Below are 20,536 nucleotides of genomic sequence, written 5' to 3'. Positions count from 1 at the left end.
ATTGAACAAGAAGTTTTGTACCAGTGTGACACATTTGCCTATCCCTCACCAAGACCTTATTAATAAGATGTAGGCATTTACGAGGGCACTCTGTCTTACCTAAGACTTTTAAGATGACGTGGCTCCACACATAGCGCCCTGAATTCTTCACCTTGCAGGTGTACCGGCCCTCATCGCTGGGCTTCAGAGGCTCAATCTGCAGGGAAGCATCTCCTGCCAGGAAATTGGAAGCAAAGGCCACTCGGCCCTTCTGTTCCTCAGTCAAGTTATTGTAAACATGACGACTGGAGTAAGTGATCACCTGTGGGACAGACGGAGGCAGACTCAAGTTGTGTGGCTCTCAGCCTTGCCCACTAGCTGAGGTCAAGATGAAGAAAGGATGGGAATTCCTGGTGGTCCAGTGGTTGGGGCTCTGTGCTTCCACTGCAGGGGGCGCGGGTTCATTGGGGAACTAAGATCCTGCATGCAGCCACGCGGTGCGGCGAAAAAAAAAAAAAAGACGAGGAAAGGAAAGGAAATGGAACAAAGCAGTCAAGCCTGGGGGTGATTCTAAGAGTCCAAGAGATCTCTGTTCTAAACAAACCTAAATACACTATGTTTGTCTAGGCCTTCCTTTTTCTAAGAATACGAACACCTCATATTTGTGTAGCATTTTAACTATAAAGTAGTAATTGTTACATTAAATGCTCAGAACTTTTCTATTTTACAGGTAAGGAATTTTATTTTTATTTAAAAATTTTTTATATGTGTATTTTTTTATTGAAGTATAGTTGATTTAGAATATCATGTTAGTTTCAGGTGCACAGCACAGCAATTCAGTGATATATATATGTATATATATATGTGTGTGTATGTGTATATATATATACATATATATACACATATATACATATATATGTTTTTGTATATATACATACACATATACACACATACACACATACACATATACACGTGCATATATATACGTATATACATATATACACACATACATACACGCATATGTGCACATATATACATATACGCATATACACATAGATATATACCTACATATATACACATACACATAGATATATACATACATACACACATATATGAACATACATATACATACATACACATATATACACATATATACATACATATATATACATATATATATAATCTTTTTCAGATTCTCTTCCCTTATAGGTTATTACAAAATAGAGTATAGTTCCCTGTGTTATAAGGAATTTTAAATTTGAGTTACAGACTCAAGTTCTCACAGCTGAGTCCAGGAAAGAAGTAAATGCACAGAACGGTCCCCAGAGTTGACTCTGAGGGGAATTGAGAGAATGGAGGCTAAGAAGGGGAGAAGACTTACCTTTCCCCTGCATACCTTCCTCACTTTTGCATTTCCTACCACTTGCACATGATCTGGTCAAAGTACATACACTCCTTGTGTTAAGTGCTTTTACATCTAGTTTATTTCTCACAGTTTTTCCAAGTAGGCGTTATCTATCCCCATTTCACAGGCACATAGCAGAACCAGGATTTGAACACGGCAGTCTAAAGCCATCCAGTTCATTGTTTTGCTTACCACAGTTACCTCTCCTTGTCCCACCTGCACTCATTTCACTGCTCAGAAACTGCTGTTCCAGAAAGTTTGGAAATGAAGGAGAAAATGTGAAATGAAAAAATGTGTTTTTACAAAAGTTTCGAGCCCAGCTGAAGTTAAGGAGTAGAAGTTTATGGTTAAAATCTAGGTTTGATACTGAGGGATTCATTGTTGGCTTTCCTTCTTTGTCTGGCTTCGCTGTGAAGTAGTAAGTTAGGTGGGAAAACATTGTGTCCTTTCCTTCCATAAAATACACGTGAGCTTCATGTCTTTGTTTTCCCTGGTAGGGAGACCAAACTTCAGATTTCCCCAACAGGAAAAAACAATCATGATTTTTACTGGATTTTCATCTGCCTGCAACACCACCTCTAGTTCTTGAAACTTTTCCTGGTTCTCTTAGTCCATCACCTCCTGGTAATCACAAAAACCATGCTGATCTGGTCCACCAAGACCTCAAGCCATATAACTTCAGTTCTGTCCTCCCCGCCACTTAGCAATCATATTCCTAAAATTACTTGATTTAAACATCAGCAAACATTTATGGAATGACTGCTCCCCATCAGGTCAGGAGGAGGCTATACAGATGAAGTAAAACCCCCTTCTTATCATCAAGTAATTTATAATCTAGCAGGATTAACAAGGAGAGAAATGTAAACATAGAAAAAGGAATGATTAACTTGAAAGAGTATCAAGAGACAATGTCCCAGAAGAGTTGGTGGCATTTGAGTTAGGCTTTGAAAGATGAGTAGACTAAATAAGAGATTAGAGAGGCAGGGAGAAGCTTGCTGGAGGGGGCATGCCAGATACACAGAACAGCACTAAAAAAAGGCAGCAAGCATATGGGAATCCCCCAAGCACATTTCTGGCTGCAGCTGTTCCAAATTGTTTCACTCTACTTTAAGCCCTTAACCCTACTGTCAATCACGTGATGCTCTGCAGCACAGGAAATGCTTTCCTGAAAAGATATGAAGCCATCCAGTAAAATGGCCATAAATGCTCTCACCGTTATATCAAAACTTTTCAGTATCATCCATTTTGCCCTTACCACCTCTGAAAAAAAGTGCTTTCTCTTTTTTCTGCATGTTCTTTTTCTTCAGCAAATGTTTATTGAACACATCTGCCGGGTGCTTTGCTGGGCACTGGAAAACAAGCAGGAATAAGACACAGTTTCTACCCTGGGGCCTCACAGTTTTGTGGGGGAAAAAAATGGGGGAGCAGCAAGTAAGAAAATTAAGGTAAACACTGTAATCGATAATACACTTAAAACGTTTTCAGTATTCAATTTTGTCCCCTCACTTCAACCAACACCACAGTTGTGATAATTCTGACATCTTTGTCACTATTGCCAACATATTTTTGAGCTCCAGTTTTATATTTCCAGCTACCTGGCCCCTATAGATGTCTGTCTTCTCCAGTCTACCTTACATAATAATGTAAGTTAATATTAATGTAAAACTCATGCTAGCTCTTTCCCAGATCAAAAGCCTTTCATGGCTCTGCGCCACCTCTGAATGATGACCAGATTCAGACCAGGGACATCAAAATGATCTCTGCATTACCTTTCCAACCTCGTTTCCTATTTAATCCCCCTCACATTCTTGAGTGTAGTCACGGTACATTTCCCTTGCTTTCATGTGAGGTGCGCTTTCTTTATGCTCACATGCCTTTGCCCACTGCATTTTTCCACTTAGAAACTCCCCTTTCTCCATCTCTCCACATAAAGAATCCCTATTCATTCTTTTAAACCCCAAATCAATGTTAATTCCTTATGAAACCTTCCCTGATAGGACACTCAGACTAAGAATGCTGTCATCCATAGCATGTCTTGGCAACATTTTTTTTTTTTTGTGGTATGCGGGCCTCTCACTGTTGTGGCCTCTCCCGTTGCGGAGCACAGGCTCCGGATGCGCAGGCCCAGCGGCCATGGCTCAGGGGCCCAGCCGCTCCGCGGCATGTGGGATCCTCCCGGACCTGGGCACGAACCCGCGTCCCCTGCATCGGCAGGCGGACTCTCAACCACTGCGCCACCAGGGAAGCCCCCATGGCAGCATTTTTATGTGAGGAGAAAGTGTGAAAGACAAGACATTGGGCAAACAGGTTGCTGGATCCTCTTTCTATAATTCTGGGCATTGTCTGGGAGATCCTTCAGGCCACTATGGTTTTATGTATGTCTGTTGCCATCGACTGTCTTTGGCTAGGCAATTTTGCAACCCGGCAATCGTTTATTTAATAAACACTAATTGAAAACATACTCTACACTTGGCACTGTTCTAGAGATGATAACAATACAGGGAAATGAATTTTATAAGTGTTTTCAGGGACCAGGACATGCCACCCCCAAACATGCCACTTTGCATATGCATAAGGATAAGTTTCAGCAGAAGTCACTTGAGCTCCTGAAATCCCTTCTCTGCCCAAAAGCAGAGCCTCCCCAAAGAATTTGTGTCCATAAATCCCCATTCCCAGGGCAACTCTAACCTTCCCTTCTGGGAGATAAGAGGTGGGCATCACACCCAGACATTGTCACAAACTACCACATCTCCCATCTATCCTTCTAAGGGCCCATTTATCTTTCCAAAAGGTCATTTGCTTTACCATAGGTGCCCTTTCCACCCCTCCCTTCCCACACTAAATTAGGTATACTCTAACCACCTCTTTGAGTTACTCATTGCTGGGTACTCCCAGGTGTTACTTACACAATGCATGGGTTAATAAAATGTTTGCTTGTTTTCTTATTAACCTGTCTTTTGTCAATCTAACTGACAGTGCCCCAGCCTGAACACCTAGGAGGGTAGAGGAAAAAATATATTTTTTTCCTCCCTTACAGTTCTAAAGAACAACTTTTTTTTAAAAAAAGGTGAAATCGCGACTCTCATATACGTAGAAAATAAACACGTATCAAAGATTTTACTTAACTCATTAATTAATGATGGAACCAGAAAGCTATTACAACAGGTTCACAGGAGAATTGGACTAAAGAGTTTATATTCTCCTTTGGACAAAAATTCATTTGCATCTCTATGAACAGGAACCATTTCCATCCTATGGATAGGAAGCTTGGCATCACCATCAGCATTCCCCAAGTTAACTTCCATTTCTGCAGAAGTTAATACGTGAGGAAAATTAGACCCTAATTCATCTCCAGAAAACTTGGACTCTAAGCATAAAGCTGATGTTCAGGAGGCACCTCCCTATGGTGTATTGCAGGGAAGGGCCAAGTCTTCAGGCTCGGGTATGGAGAAAGCCACTTTGGTATGACAATGAGGGGAATTAGATCCCTTGAAGGCTGTTTCCCGTGCGTTCCCGCCTCCCTTAGGGTGTGGTCTCCAGGTTCAACTCGCTGAGTCTTTACATTAGAGAACCTGAAAGGTTACTGGGAACAGCACTATGGGGGTGTCTCCTTCTTACTGGGATGAGGGTGGAGGGGGAATTGGGGCAGCTTCGCTAGGACAGCACCATCAGGCTGCTCCCTAAGACTAAGGTGAACTCTTCAAAGACATCTTAAAGCAAATTGGGGGAGTCCCCTAACCACGTGGTCCAGTGGTTAGGACTCTGTGCTTCACTGCAGGGGGCACGGGTTTGATCCCTGGACAGGGAACTAAGATCCCACGTGCCACGTGGCACGGCCAAAAAAATAAAACAAATTGGCAAGCATGGCCAGTTAGAGAATATTTAGGAGAGTGAAGAGAGGGTAGGAGGGAGAGTCATCCATAGGTAAGGCTGGACATGTGACCAAAGGCGGGACTTGAGTCTTAAGCTGAAGAGATCCAAGATGACAGTCATTCATTCAACACATTTTGAGCCTCCACTATGTGCCAGCACCTTTTTAGGCACTGGGGAAATATCAGGGAACTCAACATGTAAAAATCCAGCCCTTGAGAAGCATATATTCTAGTGATGGAAAACAGACATAGAAGAACATTACATGGGAGACCTGACAGCGTGAAATACTATGAAAATACAGAGCGGGGGAGGGGGGTTGTGGGCCAGGGAGACAGACTGCAATTTAAATAAGGTCATCAAGGTAGACCTCACTGGAAGGTGAAATTAGAGCACACACTTGAAGGAGACACAGACTTAGCCTTGGAGTTATCTCGGGGCAGAGAGGTCTAGGCAGAGGAAAGAGCCAGTGCAAAGGCCCTCAGGTGGGAGGGCGCCTGGCATGTTTGAGGAACAGCAGGGAGGCCAGGTAGCTGGAGGACAGTAGATGAAGTCAGGCACTGGGGCCTCATCATGTAGGGCCTCATGGGCCACTGTAAAGATGGCTTTTACTCTGAGGGAAATGGGGGGCCACTAGCGGGCTCTGAGCAGAGGAGTATCAAGACCGATTAATGTTTTGAGAATAGGCTGTAGGAGGGCAAGGGTGGATACAGGAAAACCAGTCAGGAGGCTATTGTAGTGAAGATCCAGGCAAGAGATACGCTGCCTGGAAGGGAAGCAATGGAAGTGATAAGTCATCAGATTCTGAATGGACTTTGAGACAGAACCTACTAGATTTCCCAATAGACTGACTGAGCAACTTATTGAAATGTTTGTGGCATGAGAGTGTGAACTAAAATTCGTATTTATGGCAAGACAAGAACGATTTAAACATAAAGATTCTTCTTTGCCCTTTACCCCCACCCCACACCCCGCCGCTCTGCATCGTGTGTCTGCATTTTGCATTGACCACAGCCCCATCAGCAGGAATGCCTGCTCAGCTGTAAAGAGCAATTCTCCTAGCCTCAGCAAGACCGCTCCTTAGAGATAATATTCCTTCTTGATCTTATAAAGGGTCACATGACCCACCACGATGGTGCTTAAATCTGAATTATGTAACCTGTCGATCATATGTCATTTAATGTACAGCCCTCTGGTTCAAAAAACATATATAGGGCTTTCCTGGTGGCACAGTGGTTAAGAATCCGCCTGCCAATGCAGGGGACGCGGGTTCGAGCCCTGATCCGGGAGGATCCCACATGCTGCGGAGCAACTAAGCCCGTGCGCCACAACTACTGAGCCTGTGCTCTAGAGCCCGCGAGCCACAACTACTGAAGCCCGCGTGCCTAGAGCCCGTGCTCTGCAACAAGAGAAGCCACCGCAATGAGAAGCCGGTGCACCGCAAGGAAGAGTAGCCTCCGCTCGCCGCGACTAGAGGAAGCCCGTGTGCAGCAACGAAGACCCAACGCAGACAAAAAATAAGTAAAAATAAAATAAATAAATACATAAAAAAATTATAAAATGTGTCTTGACTTCTAAAGGGCAGAACAGTTCTCGGAGCTTTCTGAGATGCTCTTCCCGGGTTACAATCCTCAAACCGCGCTCAAATAAAATTTTCCAATTCTTTCTTAGATTGACTGATTCATTTTTCGTCGACAAGAGAAAGAGGAGTCCAGGGCTACTCCCAGGTTTTTGGCATGAGTCCATGCAGGGAGAGAACTGCCCTCGACCAAGAGGGGGAAGACTGCACAGAGCAGGTTTGGGGTCAGAGCATGAGGAGTGGGGAGGGGTCAGGAGTTTAGTTTTGGACTTACTCCATTTGAGGTACCTGCTGGACACCCAAAGGAGGTGTGGAGTAAGCCAACTGCATACTTGTGAGTCTTCTGTGCCGGGGTGAGGCCTGGACTGGAAATAGGCATTTAAGAATTACAAGCATGTGGTTGGTGTTTAAAGCCAGGAGACTGGGTAGGATCGCTGAAAGCATGAATAAGAGACCAGGAACACAGAAGGGAGAATGAAGCTATTCATATAGTGGATATGGAAACACAAGAACGAGAACTCCAGTAAAATACCAACAACCTCAGAGTAAAACAAATGACTGTCATCTTGGATTGCTTAATATACAAGTCCCGCCTCACCTCTGGATGACAGCTCGTCTTCCTCCCACCCTCTCTTCCTAGAGGCTCTCTGAGTGACTGGTGAAGTCTCAGTGAGACCACAGACCAGGAGGAGGCCTTCGAGGCATGGGGGCGGGGAAACAGCCAACTGGAGAGCTAATTCTCCTCACTGTCATACCAGTAGAGGCTCTCTCCCTACTCCAGCCTGAAAACTGCCACCTGCACAACTTACCCTCTAGGGAGGTGCCTCCTGAACACCGTCTTCAAGCTGAGGAACATTCCAGAAAGTACAGGAAATGCATGGGGAGGGGCAGAGGGCTTTAACTCTAGGAATCTTGGGTTCAGATCCGAGCCCTGAAATCTATCGGGCAAGTCCTTCATGTTTGCAAGTCTGAAAGGTTTAGAGTCCAAGTTTTCTGGAGATGAAGTAAGGTCTCATGTTCCTCACATATTAAAAGAAAACTACTGTAACAATCCTTACCCTACCGACTTCACAGGCTTATAGGAAGAATTAAATTTAAGATGGGAGTTCCCTGGTGGCCAAGTGGTTAGGATTCTGGGCTTTCATTGCCATGGCCCAGGTTCAATCCCTAGTCGGGGAACTGAGATCCCACAAGCCATGTGGTGTGGACAAAAAACAAAAAATTTAAGAGACGACGTTTGAGAATGGGCACAATTCCTTCCCTCGATAACCATTTAGCAACTCCCCTGCCAGCACAGTGCTTGGCTCTGGGATCAAGCATGTGAATTAGATGTAGACATGAAAATCCACCAACACAATACGATACACCCACTCAGGGTTTTTTGTTTTTATTTAACAAACACGTATGTGGTATTTATTTTGTGCTGGGCACTGTTCTAAACACTTAACAAATATTAACTCCTTGCATTCAAGAAAAAAAAAAAAAAGGCAGCATCATACAATGAAAAGCTTAAGACAAGACGAAGGAGATTAAGGAAGTAGGCTCTCCAGTACACTGCTTAGATTTAAGGCCTTTCTTTTGTTTAATAAATATCTGTAGTGTGCCTTCCATGGGGTGGGTACATATATCTTTAACCTGAAACTGGGGCCCTGCAGTTGAATCCTGCTAGAATGGGGTAGTTCTTTTGGGCCCTCCTGTAGTTGCTAATTAATAACTGCATTTCCCACTGAGGCTGGGCATCCCAGGGAGGAGTTCTTAGGACCAGGGAGAGGTTTCTATCCTATTCTTATCCCTTAAAAGGCAACCAGCCTCATGTGCCAGGAGGTGGCCAGCAACATTTCTGAATAATTTCTTCATCCCACCTCACTGCTTTTTGTTTTTCTCCCAATCAGATAAAACCTATGAACTCTGACCCAGAAAAATGTACATGACATCTTATTTTGCAGATAATTCCTTAGGGTTCCTGGTGTTCAACTTAGAGCCCTGTGCTTTAGACTCAGACCAGGAGGAGCTAGGACCACATCCTCCCGATATGGTACTTGTTCGTTTTAAATGTTTGCAGGGTTTTCTTGCCCCACCTCCTGTTGCACTCTATGGGAAGAATAGGTTTCTTACAGGGTAGAGGAGCTGCCATAGAAATGCCAAACCAGTGGGACAATGGGGAGAGGATGAAACACATTAGCAACAGGAAAAAACTGGAAGCTTTAGAGCTCACCTCCTCTCTAAGAGGGAGTAAGGAGGGCTGATGTTTGGAGATAGAACAAGTAAGCGTGGAACACTTACTAGGCACTCAATGTTATTTTCTCTCTTTCTGACTTTTTCATATTTGTGTACATTTATGTAGGTGCACATCACCTATGTGCTTCCTAAGAAGAACAAAGAGACTCTAAACCTAGAAATCAGTACAGAGCTGGGTGATTTTTAGGGACTTTTGGGTTTTGTGGGCTGTGGGAGGTTGGTGACCCTTTGTGGTCTAGGGAATTTCTTCCTTGTTCATTTTAGCATCTGGACTAATATCAGGAGATACATTTGTCTCAAAAGGTACTTTTGACTTCGGAGAGCCTTAGGAGGTGTGGTCCAGAGTTGAATCTGACTGCTTTGGACTGTCAGAAGTTCACTACTGTAGGAGCTTTGTAACGTTTTGAACAGGCGCACACTAAGAAACACATTTTTCTTCCTGACCCAGCACACACAGAGCATACACATATATAACTGAAACATAAGTTTCATGAAACAGTGTATGTGCCATATGCCCTGATACTTTCTAGTCTATGTTAAAACAAAATGTCTGGTTGCTTAGGATCCACTACTGAGTCCTGATTTTGAGAAACGCTACTGGCTGGGAAGTCAGTAGTCCTCTGTTCAAATGAGAGTTCCTCCACCTACAGCTGTGTGCCTGGGCTCAACTAATGAACTTTTCTAAACCTTAAGGTCCTCAGCTGTCACACAGGGACAAGCTACTTCATAGGACTTTTGTGGGATGAGATAGTAAGGGTTCATGATCACTTTTATTAGGCAGATTCTGGGTTCAAGGAAGCCCCTAAGGTTTCCAAACTGTTCAGCCCATTCATTCCATTCATTTCTATAGTGAAGCTCTCCTGGCTAAAAGCCTCCATTGTTTCCCATCACCTGTGCATGCTGTGGTCTACAGTTTGACCCTCTGAATGTGGCCCCTAAGGCCAGTGCAGCCTGGACCACACCTCAGCTTTGACCCCTGCCCTCACATCTCTGAATAGCCTAGTCCCCAAACTTGAGTCCCCTGATTCCGAACAACGTCCTCTGTTGTGTCTTTGTCTTGAATCATACAGTCTTCTCCTTCTGAAATGCCTCTCCTTTTATTTTTACCTAAACAACACCTACACAGGTCTCAGGATCAAGCTTGAGGGTCACCTTCTGTGTATACAGCCTTTCCCGGTATATTGCTTTTCCCTCCCTTTCCCCCAAATCCTGTCCTAATATTAAATGAAGAAAAAAGAGATAACTACAGGTAAGTATTTAACATCTTTGGGAAGCAGAGATTATGCAACTTCAAAATAATTTTTTTTTTTGGCCACGCCACCCAGCTTGCAGGATCTTAGTTCCCAGATCAGGGATCGAATCGTTTCCTCAGCAGTGAAAGCGCGGAGTCCTAACCACTGCACAGCCAGGGAATTCCCCCAAAATAATATTAATAGGGACTTCCCCAGTGGCTCAGTGGTTAAGAATCTGCCTGCCAATGCCTGCCTGGTCCGGGAAGATCCCACATGCCGCAGAGCAACTAAACCCATGAGCCACAACTACTGAGCCTGTGTTCTAGAGCCCGCGAGTCACAACTACTAAGCCCGTGTGCCACAACTACGGAAGCCCACGTGCCTAGAGCCCGTGCTCCGCAATAAGAGAAGCCACAGCAATGAGAAGCCCACGCACCGCAACGAAGTGTAGCGCCCACTCGCCGCAGCCAGAGAAAGCCCACGTGCAGCAAGGAAGACCCAACGCAGCCAAAAATAAATAAATTTATTTAAAAAATAATCTTAATATAATTAAATAACCCTTATTTAATATGAGAATTTCACAACACTTCTGACATGGGTTGGGGCTCAGTTACAGCCTTGCAATTTGACTCTTTTTTTTTTGTTCAGACACACACTGAATCTCAGATGCTTGTGTGCCTCTCTGTTTTATTTTGTTTTTTAATTCTAGGGGATGTAGTGCTGAGACTAAGTCATGGATCAATAGGGGTGTGATGGGGGAACCGTGAATAAATTTAATCCTTTTGCAAACAAACAAATTAAATATATGAATCGCAGCTGTTGTAGGGCTGTTTGTCTTATGACATTCCTGGTGGACCTGCTCCGGATGCATTTTCAGGGAAAGAAGGCAGGACAATTTGTTAGGACTCCAGTGGAACAGCACAACTTTCTGGCAGCTGCTCTGCTGTGCCAGGCCCTACGTAGCAGTTGTGAAACTGCCTTGAGGAGATGGACGTAGGCCCCTCTCTCTATGTTTTAGATCAGGATTTTTCTTGCTTAAAGCCAAAGAGAAAGGGGAAAGGGTGAAAGAGTGGCCAAGAGGGTTGGCATGGGAATTAGAACACTTCTGTCCTGATTTCTCCAACTGAAAAATAGAGGGGAAATGTTGTGAGTTCCTGACTGACCTTGGGGGAGGTGAGCACTCTTACTTTGGAAATTCTACCGTGTTTCCATCCTAGAACCAGGAGGAAAGCTCCAGATTTCTAGTGGCCATGCTCTCTAGGTGGAAATTCAAATATTCCTAAATGTTCCCTGCATATCTGAGCATCCTAGACAAGAGGGATGAAAGTGTTTCTGCTCAGATTGAAAGGCAAAGCTAAGCTTGGGATATAGGTCATTGGTTAGCCTCACATCTGGGAATTCCCTGGTGGTCCAGTGGTTAGGTCTCTGAACTTCCACTGCAGGGGGCACCAGTTCAATCCCTGGTTGGGGAACTAACATCCTGCAAGCCATGCAGCGCGGTCAAAAAAAAAGAAAAAGAAAAAGAAAAAGAAGCACTGCGTCTGTTCCAACCCTTCCTGTATTTTATTTTCTTCCTCGGTCCCCCTTACTCTCACTCCCAACCCCCTGGCAATTAACCAGCTCTGGCAACGGCACCCACTGCTTGGTATCCCAACTCCCCATGACTGTAGTTTAAGCCCTTATCGTATAGCTGGAAACTGTTCAACTGACCTTGTTTCTACTGGAGTCCCGCTTAGATCAGCCTCACAGAGCCAGAATGCATACTCTAAAATGCAAAGATGCCCTTTTCACTCTTTTTTTTTTTTTTTTTCCTTTTCACTCTTAAAAGCCTTCAAGAACGCCATGACCTTGTAGGGAAAATTCTCAGCTCCCTGGTATGAGAGGCAAGACCTTTCAGTTTCTGGTCCTGCAACCCCACAGGCTCACACTTGCACTCCTTGAGAAGCACACCTTGACCTCTCCCCCCCTTCAAAGGCTCTCAGCCAGCGGCTCCTCCTTTGTTTTCCTCTAGAACACTCTGCTTATCTCTATCATGATATGTATCTCTTCAAGTAGCTCCTTTATGAGAGAGGGTATGTGTGTTTAGTGGGAATCCAATATTTATTATATTTAACCAAACTGATTTTTGATATTTCAGAACTTCCAATAGTGCTCAGCTTTTTCCAGCAACAGAGTCTCTGCATAATTAATTCTGTCTGGAATAATTTTCTCCCCATATTCTCCTTATTTCCTATATAGCAGCACATTTTCTAATTTCAAATTATTTATGAAGGTGACATAGCTAGTGGTTAATAGCCCAGGTACCGATGTCAGCGTGCCCAATTTCAAAAATGGGTGACTTTAAGCAATTTTCTCACTTTGTATGTGTATATGCACGTGCCTTAGTTCCTTATTTGTGAAATGGCACCAATAATCCTGGTTATGAGGATTAAGTTAAGTGAGATAATATGTGCTAAACAGATCTGTGCCTGGCATGTAGCTAATATTTATTGCTCTGTCTTTAAAAAAAATTTCTTGGGGGAGATTGGGCTTGACATATATATACTAATATGTATAAAATAGATAACCAGTAAGAACCTGCTCTATAAAAAAATAAAATAAAATTCAAAAAAAATTTTTTTAAATTATTGAATGACATTTCGCTTTAAGCTCCAAGGCAGGGATGCTGCTATCTTCTTCACTATTGTACCCCAGTGCCTACCATAGCATACAGTAAGTGCAAAATAAATTCATGCCATGTGAATGACTGAATAAATGGCAATCCTTACTTCAGAGCATTCACTGAAGATAAGTAGGGAACTGTGCCTGCTTATCAGAGTGATAACAGAAGCCGTATCAGTGGCCTTCTTTAGTCAACCCTTATGTTCACCTGGCTACATAACCAAGCAACTCTTTTTTTCTTTAGTTTAAATGAAACCCCTTGGGTGAAAGTTAGATGAGTGGCGTCATTCTTGGATTTTTATTAGAGGAACATGGACTCTTATTTACTTCCTTCAGAACTGAGAGTATCATGTCTAGGGTTGATTATGAAATTGTTGGAATAAACATGCACAGGTTAAGGTGACCTTGCTCTCGAGAGAACAGAGTGAGTCTTGGGATGATGTACTGTGAGAACAAAATGACAAGCAGTATCAAAGTAACAAGGTGATGTAGGCAGCTCTGTAAGCAAGTTAAACTCCAACCGCGATCCTGGATTTTATTTTCAGTGAAAACCTTTGCTTCTCCCTGCATAAACCACCTAATGAAATTAGTAGTATAGACAGAGGAGAGGAAAGGACAACTTTGCACTTTTTGTAGGGACAGAAGTAAAGTTCTGAAAACGAAGCGAAGTCTAAAGTCAGCTTCCTAGGTTATAGTTTTTTGTTTGTCTGTTTGTTTTTTTAAAATCACAAGACTTTCAACAAAAAGATTTTTAAAAATAAGTCAATGGGTAAAGGGAGTAAGAATAGTTACGCTAGAAAACCTAGGTTGAGGCAAGGTACAGTGGCTGAGTGCAGCCAAGGCAGAAAGGATGGTAACAACAGGATACCTACTTCTCATTCTCTAATGAAGACCAGACCAGGGGGTCACCAGGAGCAGAGAGTGACAAGTTCTGTTCACACCACCAGAAGTTTGTAGAAACCAATGGACCATCCTGGTGGTCCTACAGAACCTGAGCACTGCAGACCCAGGGCCAGCTCCTTTGTTTTCCAACTCTAGAACAAGTATCAGTTCTTTTGCTAACCAGTTATACATGTGTCAAACATTTCCATTTATGTCCTGTACTTGTTCCTCTGTATCCTATATTGTTTATCATATTACACAATCTTAGAGTTCAGAAGGCATGAGTGCGCAAAGCTTAAGCATCGGTAGGTGGGGACGGTTTCAGAGGAGAAAGAGGAGCAAGATTCCCAGTGCAGGTGTGGCTCTGGCCCATCAACCAGGCAATCAAGCTACTTCATCCTAGCCCCCTTCATAGGAAAGACCCTACTAGGGCAGATTCCCTCCTTCGGCAAATGATAGATGGCTTTCTCGTAGTTCTTGCTTGCCCAGGAAACATAGAATCTCTTATCCTCACAACCCAGTACCCTTTCTTGTTTATAGTTTTGCATCTGGAAGACTCTAGCCTTTTTCTAGCTAGAAAAGCAGTTCTAGCCCTTTCTGACACAAGGAGAAAGGCCAGGGAGGATGGGGGAGAGGAGGCGGGGCTCTAGCCGGCGCACACTCACCACTTTTTGGTTCCCTTCATGATCGGTGAGCAGCCATTCGATATCCAGGGTGTCTTTTTCTGGGAGCCCCAGTTGATGGTGACAGGGCAAAGTGACCTTTTCCTCTGCCACTCTCTTGATCTCAGTGTGAGTCCCCAAGGTTCCAACATAGTAGGAAACTGGAAGAGGAAAACCTCTGATGAATCACGCAGAAACTGGATGGCAACGTGCAGGAAGCAAATGTTACAACTAACAGTTATTGGATGTTTCTGTGGGCAAGGGGCGAGTCAAAGCGTTGGAAGAATCCTGGACCAGAAGTAATGGAAGTCCCGGGTCTCACACTGGCTCCTCCATATTAACTGAGTTCATCATATCTTCCTTAACCCCCCAAATTACGGTCCAACTAATGCCCACCTTTCCTACCTTACTGGGTTTTTAGGAACAATGAAATAACTCAGGTCAACAACAGCTTTGTCTTTTGACCTTTCTCTCCTCTACTAGCAAAGGCCTCCAAAAGAACAGAACTTAAAAGGGAAGGCAGGGTTGGCCTCCTCCCAGAACAGGCTCCAGATACTGGTTCACTCCTGAGAATCTTCTTAAAGTCAGGCTGCCCTCACAGAGCTCTGAGTAAGTGCAGCATTGCCTCTGGGAACAAGTGGGCTCTTACAGGCAGTCCCTGCTTCCTTTATGGACACACATTCTCCTACCTTGCCACCCCCGCCAACTTCTCTCTTTCATTCTCTGTAGTTTCTTTCTTTTTTTTAAATTGAGTTATAATTGATATAATATTCTATATAAGTTACAGGTGTTCAATAGAGTGATTCACAATTTTTAAATGTTATACTTCATTTATAGTTATTATAAAATATTGGCTATATTGCCCACGTTGTACAGTATATCCTTGTAGTTTATTTTATACATGATGGTTTATACCTCTTAGTCCCCTACCCTTTTATTTTCTCTGTAGTTTCGTATCATATGGCTTCAAAATATCAAGCAGCACTTTCTATCCAAAGCAGAATTCCGAGTTACCACATTTGGATCCTGTCCCTTCATCCATCCAATATTCCTTTGGCCAATAGGAATTCAGTTCCGCTTTTGCTTTCTTTAACTGTCATCTTTTTCCAGGAATGGTATGGTGTCAGCAACTTTACATCCCAAGTTCACCTTCTCTCCTTCCTATTCATCTCTTAGTACCTGAGTTTTTCTTTTTCTTTTTTTTTTTACTTTTTGGTTGCACCACATGGCATGTGGGATCTTAGTTCCCCAACCAGGGATTGAACCTGTGCCCCCATGCAGTGCAAGCTCGGGGTCTTAACCGCTGGACCTCCAGGGAAGTCTCTCTTAGTACATGACTATTAAATCTACAGTATTGATGACCGATAAATTGATATGATGAAACCTCACCTGATTCTAGGTATGTGTCTGGCATTGAAGGTGTGCTTTAGCTCTGATCCTCCTTTATCTCCTTACACAGTGATAAAGAAGCTCAGTGTCAAAAATGATCTCTTTCAAGCCACTCACAATGGAACAGAATCACACAACCTCTAAGATGGAACAGCCCCAAGTGCCAGGGCTTGTGTGAAGCCCTCTCGCTGGCAGAGAACTCACTCTGTCACTTTAGAAGGGTGTTAAGCACTAAAGACCAAGAGTCGTGACCAACAGAAGCATATAAACTACCTCTCTTATTCCCCGTTCACTTCCCCAAATTGATTAGCAGCAAATCTGTAGGAAGGAGAAGGGCCTGTCTTCTTGCCTGCAGGGAAGTGAAACAAGGAAGAAGGGAGCAGAGGAGACTGTGGTTCTCGCTAGGGGGGCTGACGGGCTGAAATGCAGGGGCCCTCGGAGGTAGACCCCAAGAGAAGCAGCAGGTGGATTCCCAAGCTCCATGGCCAAGAAGGGAGACTAGAGAAATCTGCTGAGCATAAGAAGGGGCCTCAGAACCAAAAGACAAGCCCCTTGTGGGGTCTAACTGACATTCTCAAGAAGCTTTCTGTTATGTGTTTAGAACTTGACACTGCAGTGGGCGTGGCCACCATGTAGTGAGCACTTCCAATGGTGTGGCTCTACACTGAGCAGCCACTCTATAAAGAAAGGGTTATTATCCAAAATCACTGAGGAAATGTAAAGAGGGGGTTAGCAACTTGCCCAATATCATACAGCTAGTGCAGTGTGGCAGTGCTGGGCTCCACCCAGATGTCTCACTGCGAAGCTCACACTGACAACCATGCTATGCTGCACGGGCCCTTTGGTTTTTGTTTTTTTTTTACAGCTTGTTGGTATTTTAATCATCAACATCTGAGTGCTTTATTGGGTCTCTACACAGGTGACCATTTGTGTTTAATCTCTACACAAATGACCATTTCTCCAGTGCTTTTTCTGGAGAGACGACAGAGACAGCAAGGTCTCAGTTACCTGGCAGACACAGGGCAGTACTTGATGAACTGGGGGAAGAACTCTCCAGGGCTTCTTCATCCTCCTCTGTCTGATTTTCACTCTTTTTTTTTATTCTGCTGGTGGTAGAAGACTAGTATCATTGACTTCTTCCCTTTCTTACATTTTTCCACACTCCGCCAAAGGGTTGATCTTACCTTCACGACTATCTTCCGTACCTTCTCACTTTCACAGTCCTGGAGCTGATCTCTGAATCCGAGTTAGGCTCCTGTGGTTTCTCAGTTACCTCTGCCATGTTGTAGCAACAGTGTGATCTCGTGCCCTTTGTTTTATGTGGCTTCCTGGATGTCTGGTTCTCCCGTTAGCCTCTAAGCTCCTTGAGATCAAGTTCTGTTCACCACTGCATGCCCAGAGCACTCAGCCTGGGTCTCACACACTGCAGGTGCTCAATAAATACGTGTTGGATGGATTTGAATCTAACCCACACAATGATTTTACCAATGAGCAACCTGAGGTCTGGGAATAAAGGAGTCGGCCCAAGGTCCTACTGTTAGGGGAACCACTGACCAAAAGTGCCCTTCCTGGTCAGGCACGACAGTAACCACTTGCATGAGTTATCTTACAACAGGAGGTCCTGGTAAGGAACTCGGAACTGACAAGCTACCACCAGTCGGAAGAATTCAGGAAAGGTCAAAAGGAGAGAGGAGATGCCAGTCCGTATGTCCTACCAACCTCCCAGAATCCTTCTCGCTGGAATCCATCTTGGCTGAGCGATGCACGTGTCACCAGGAAGGACCCTGAGTCAGAATGATTGGCCAGAGACAACCCGGAAACTAAAACCTGAGACTGTGAGCCACGTGGCAGAGCCGTTCTCTGGGTTCCCTTACCCTGCTGCTCCCCCCCACCCGGGGACCCCTTCCCCATAAAGTCTCTTGCTTTGTCAGCACGTGTGTCTCCTCAGACAATTCATTTCCTAGTGTTAGACAACAGCCCACTGTCGGGACCTGGAAGGGGTCCCCCTTCCTGCAACACTACAACTCATTTAGTGGCAGAAATAACCCATATAAAACCCATGCTCCCTCAGTCCCCATAAAGCAGAGGCGGTTTGCACTGTACTAAGCTAAGCCTGTAAGAAGGAGCTCCGGCTTCCATCCCTGATCATTCCACTGGACACGACAACATTCAAATGAAGCACTCCTGGCAAAGCTAGAGAACCCAGTACCAATTTGGTGCATACAGCAGGCACTCTATACATTGAATAAGTTGCGAAGAATCAGCTATGTAAGTTGCCGATTTTAGCCACTAGAGGGAATCAAAGGCTCAGATTTGGTTGCTGTCCCACAAGGAAAGGAACGTAGTGGTGGGCGGTGTGCTTTGCCAGAGCCCCAAGTTCTATTTATACCACACCCAGAATTACACACAGCAGTGCAGGGACTGGCCACTCAGTGAATACAAACGGCTTTACCAAGGCAGGGGGCCTCAAGATCAGGGTGCACGCACCTTTAGTCTTCCCTGAACCTCAGTTCCCCAGGACCCCTGAAGATTTCTCAGGTCCTTCTGTGCTTTTTAACCCACACTCATGTTCTACAGTCTACACGGACAGGGGCCTGGGCTCTGATTACCACCCCCAGGCTCGGCAGTGCTCATGGGGGATGCCGAGCACGTCTGCCGCCTGGCCGGTGAGCAGGAAGGAGCAATCCCAACACCCCGGGGCCAGCCTTGGGTTCCCTGGACACTGAACGGTTTGTCTTCATTGAGAAAGGCCTTAGGGATCATCAAAATTTAACTGCAGCTTGGAGAACTGAAGCGTCAAGTCACAAAGCTGGTTGGTGGCATAACTGCAAGTAAGGGAATTATCTCTATCGTGTGACTGGGACTTGTGGCGTTTGACAGTGGGGACAGGTGCTGGAAGGCGGCAGTGGTAAGGACCCCCTCCATGTGCAAATGCAGTCATGGATGCTGTGGCCGCTCCCTAAGCTGAAGCCTTTTTCTACAGCTCCAGCACTTAACAAAGGAGCCCTGTGAGCTTGGGAGAATTACCCTCTCTGAGCCTTAGCGTTGTCATCTGCAAAATGGGCATTAAGCTAGACGCTGAGGTAAAGCACCTGGTGATGGCACATAGGGGTCTCCCCCTAAAATGTTCTTCTCTAGTACAGAAAGGAGCTTCTCCTCAGATGACTGCTGCCTACATTCGTTAAGATTAGTTTAAGGTTTTATTCTCTAAAGGGCATTTACATTTATGAAAGATTCTCTTGAACCTTCAAGACCTCCTTCAAAGAGAAGGGGCAGGGGTAACTTTATTTTTTCAACATGAATACTTGTATATAACTGAGGGAAAATAAGCCACATATTTTGAAGATGAATCCACTGAGGAGATGAGTCCGTTTTTATTAATTAATTAATTTTTGCTGTGTTGGGTCTTCGTTTCTGTGCGAGGGCTTTCTCTAGTTGTGGCAAGTGGGGGCTAGTCTTCATCGCGGTGCGCGGGCCTCTTACTATTGCAGCCTCTCTTGTTGCGGAGCACAGGCTCCAGATGCGCAGGCTCAGTACTTGTGGCTCACGGGCCCAGTTGCTCCACGGCATGTGGGATCCTCGCAGACCAGGGCTCGAACCCGTGTCCCCTGCATTAGCAGGCAGACTCTCAACCACTGCACCACCAGGGAAGCCCGATGAGTCAGTTTTTAAAAGGTGATTTCTATAACCAATTGACTATTCACATTAAAATACTCACAGTTGACTATTCTACTCACATAAAACATTCACTCTCAAATCGCCTTTCTAAAAATGTTATATATGAAGAGCTGGCATTGTTTCAGTGGTCAGGTAGACGCCTTGGACAACCCTTTCAAGGAAGCTCACTTAGGCCAAGTAAGTGAAGCCTATAGTCTTCAAGCCCTGACAAAAACACTGTTTCCCTCATATACTGAGGCCCTATTTCTGGATCAGACTGTATGGGTTCGAGAGATGTGGCAGGAGTGAGAACCCTGGCTGAATTTTCTCAGATGGCTCCCCTAGGGCTGCCAGTGACCCATCTTGCTTTCACGGATGCAAAAAGACAAATGGCCAGGGGTAAATTTTAATAGAAACCAGGATGCTGCATATAAAATATCTATTTCTCTTTTCTTTCCCTAACAGAGAAATTTTCTACTTCTCAAATACTTACTGAATGCCTACGGGGTACAAGTTGCCCAGGGTCTGCTTGCTACTCTCTCCAAAGAATGGATCCTCTATGCTGCCCTCATCAACAGAGGTCATGCACACTATTTAGTGTACAGCAGGGCACCTGCTAACAGGCTATGGAGGGGTGCAAGCACCCACTTCCACTCGGTGATTACACTCTTTTCAATGGACCTGTTCTCTTACCTGAAGAGGAGGAGAATTTTCTTGTGTTTTGCTTTACATGGAATATTTGAGAAAGCCTCAAGAAAATCAAAATCATCGAACGTCATTTAGCAAAATTAAGAGGATTTTGGAAATTTAAAAATAGACTTCTCTTAATTTATAGATCAAGAAATCGAGGCTTAGAGAGAAGTGACTCACCCAAATTCCTCCTGATTTCTAAGACTAATATATATATATTATATATACATATAAATTCTGTAGGGGTGTGTGTGTGTGTGTGTGTGTGTGTGTGTGTGTGTGTGTGTGTGTG

The 20,536-nt window shown here is 44.4% G+C and overlaps 1 protein-coding gene across 1 annotated transcript in view; it reads right to left on the bottom strand.

Annotated features, from left to right (window-relative positions):
- Positions 1 to 20,536, bottom strand: part of CLMP (CXADR like membrane protein) — a 51,877-nt gene that overhangs the window by 5,085 nt on the left and 26,256 nt on the right. The window contains exons 2-3 of the mRNA XM_029207928.1: positions 14,512 to 14,669; positions 100 to 301 (exon numbers count right to left, since the gene is read on the bottom strand). Coding sequence (XP_029063761.1) covers positions 100 to 301; positions 14,512 to 14,669 — 360 coding nt within the window. The remainder of the gene's footprint in view (positions 1 to 99; positions 302 to 14,511; positions 14,670 to 20,536) is intronic.

This window comes from Monodon monoceros, unplaced genomic scaffold, assembly GCF_005190385.1.
Source record: "Monodon monoceros isolate NGI ecotype Baffin Bay Population unplaced genomic scaffold, NGI_Narwhal_1 Super_Scaffold_7, whole genome shotgun sequence".
Taxonomy (NCBI): Eukaryota; Metazoa; Chordata; class Mammalia; order Artiodactyla; family Monodontidae; genus Monodon; species Monodon monoceros.
The sequence above is the reverse complement of the archived record's forward strand: the minus strand, read 5'-3'. Positions and strand labels throughout refer to the sequence as shown.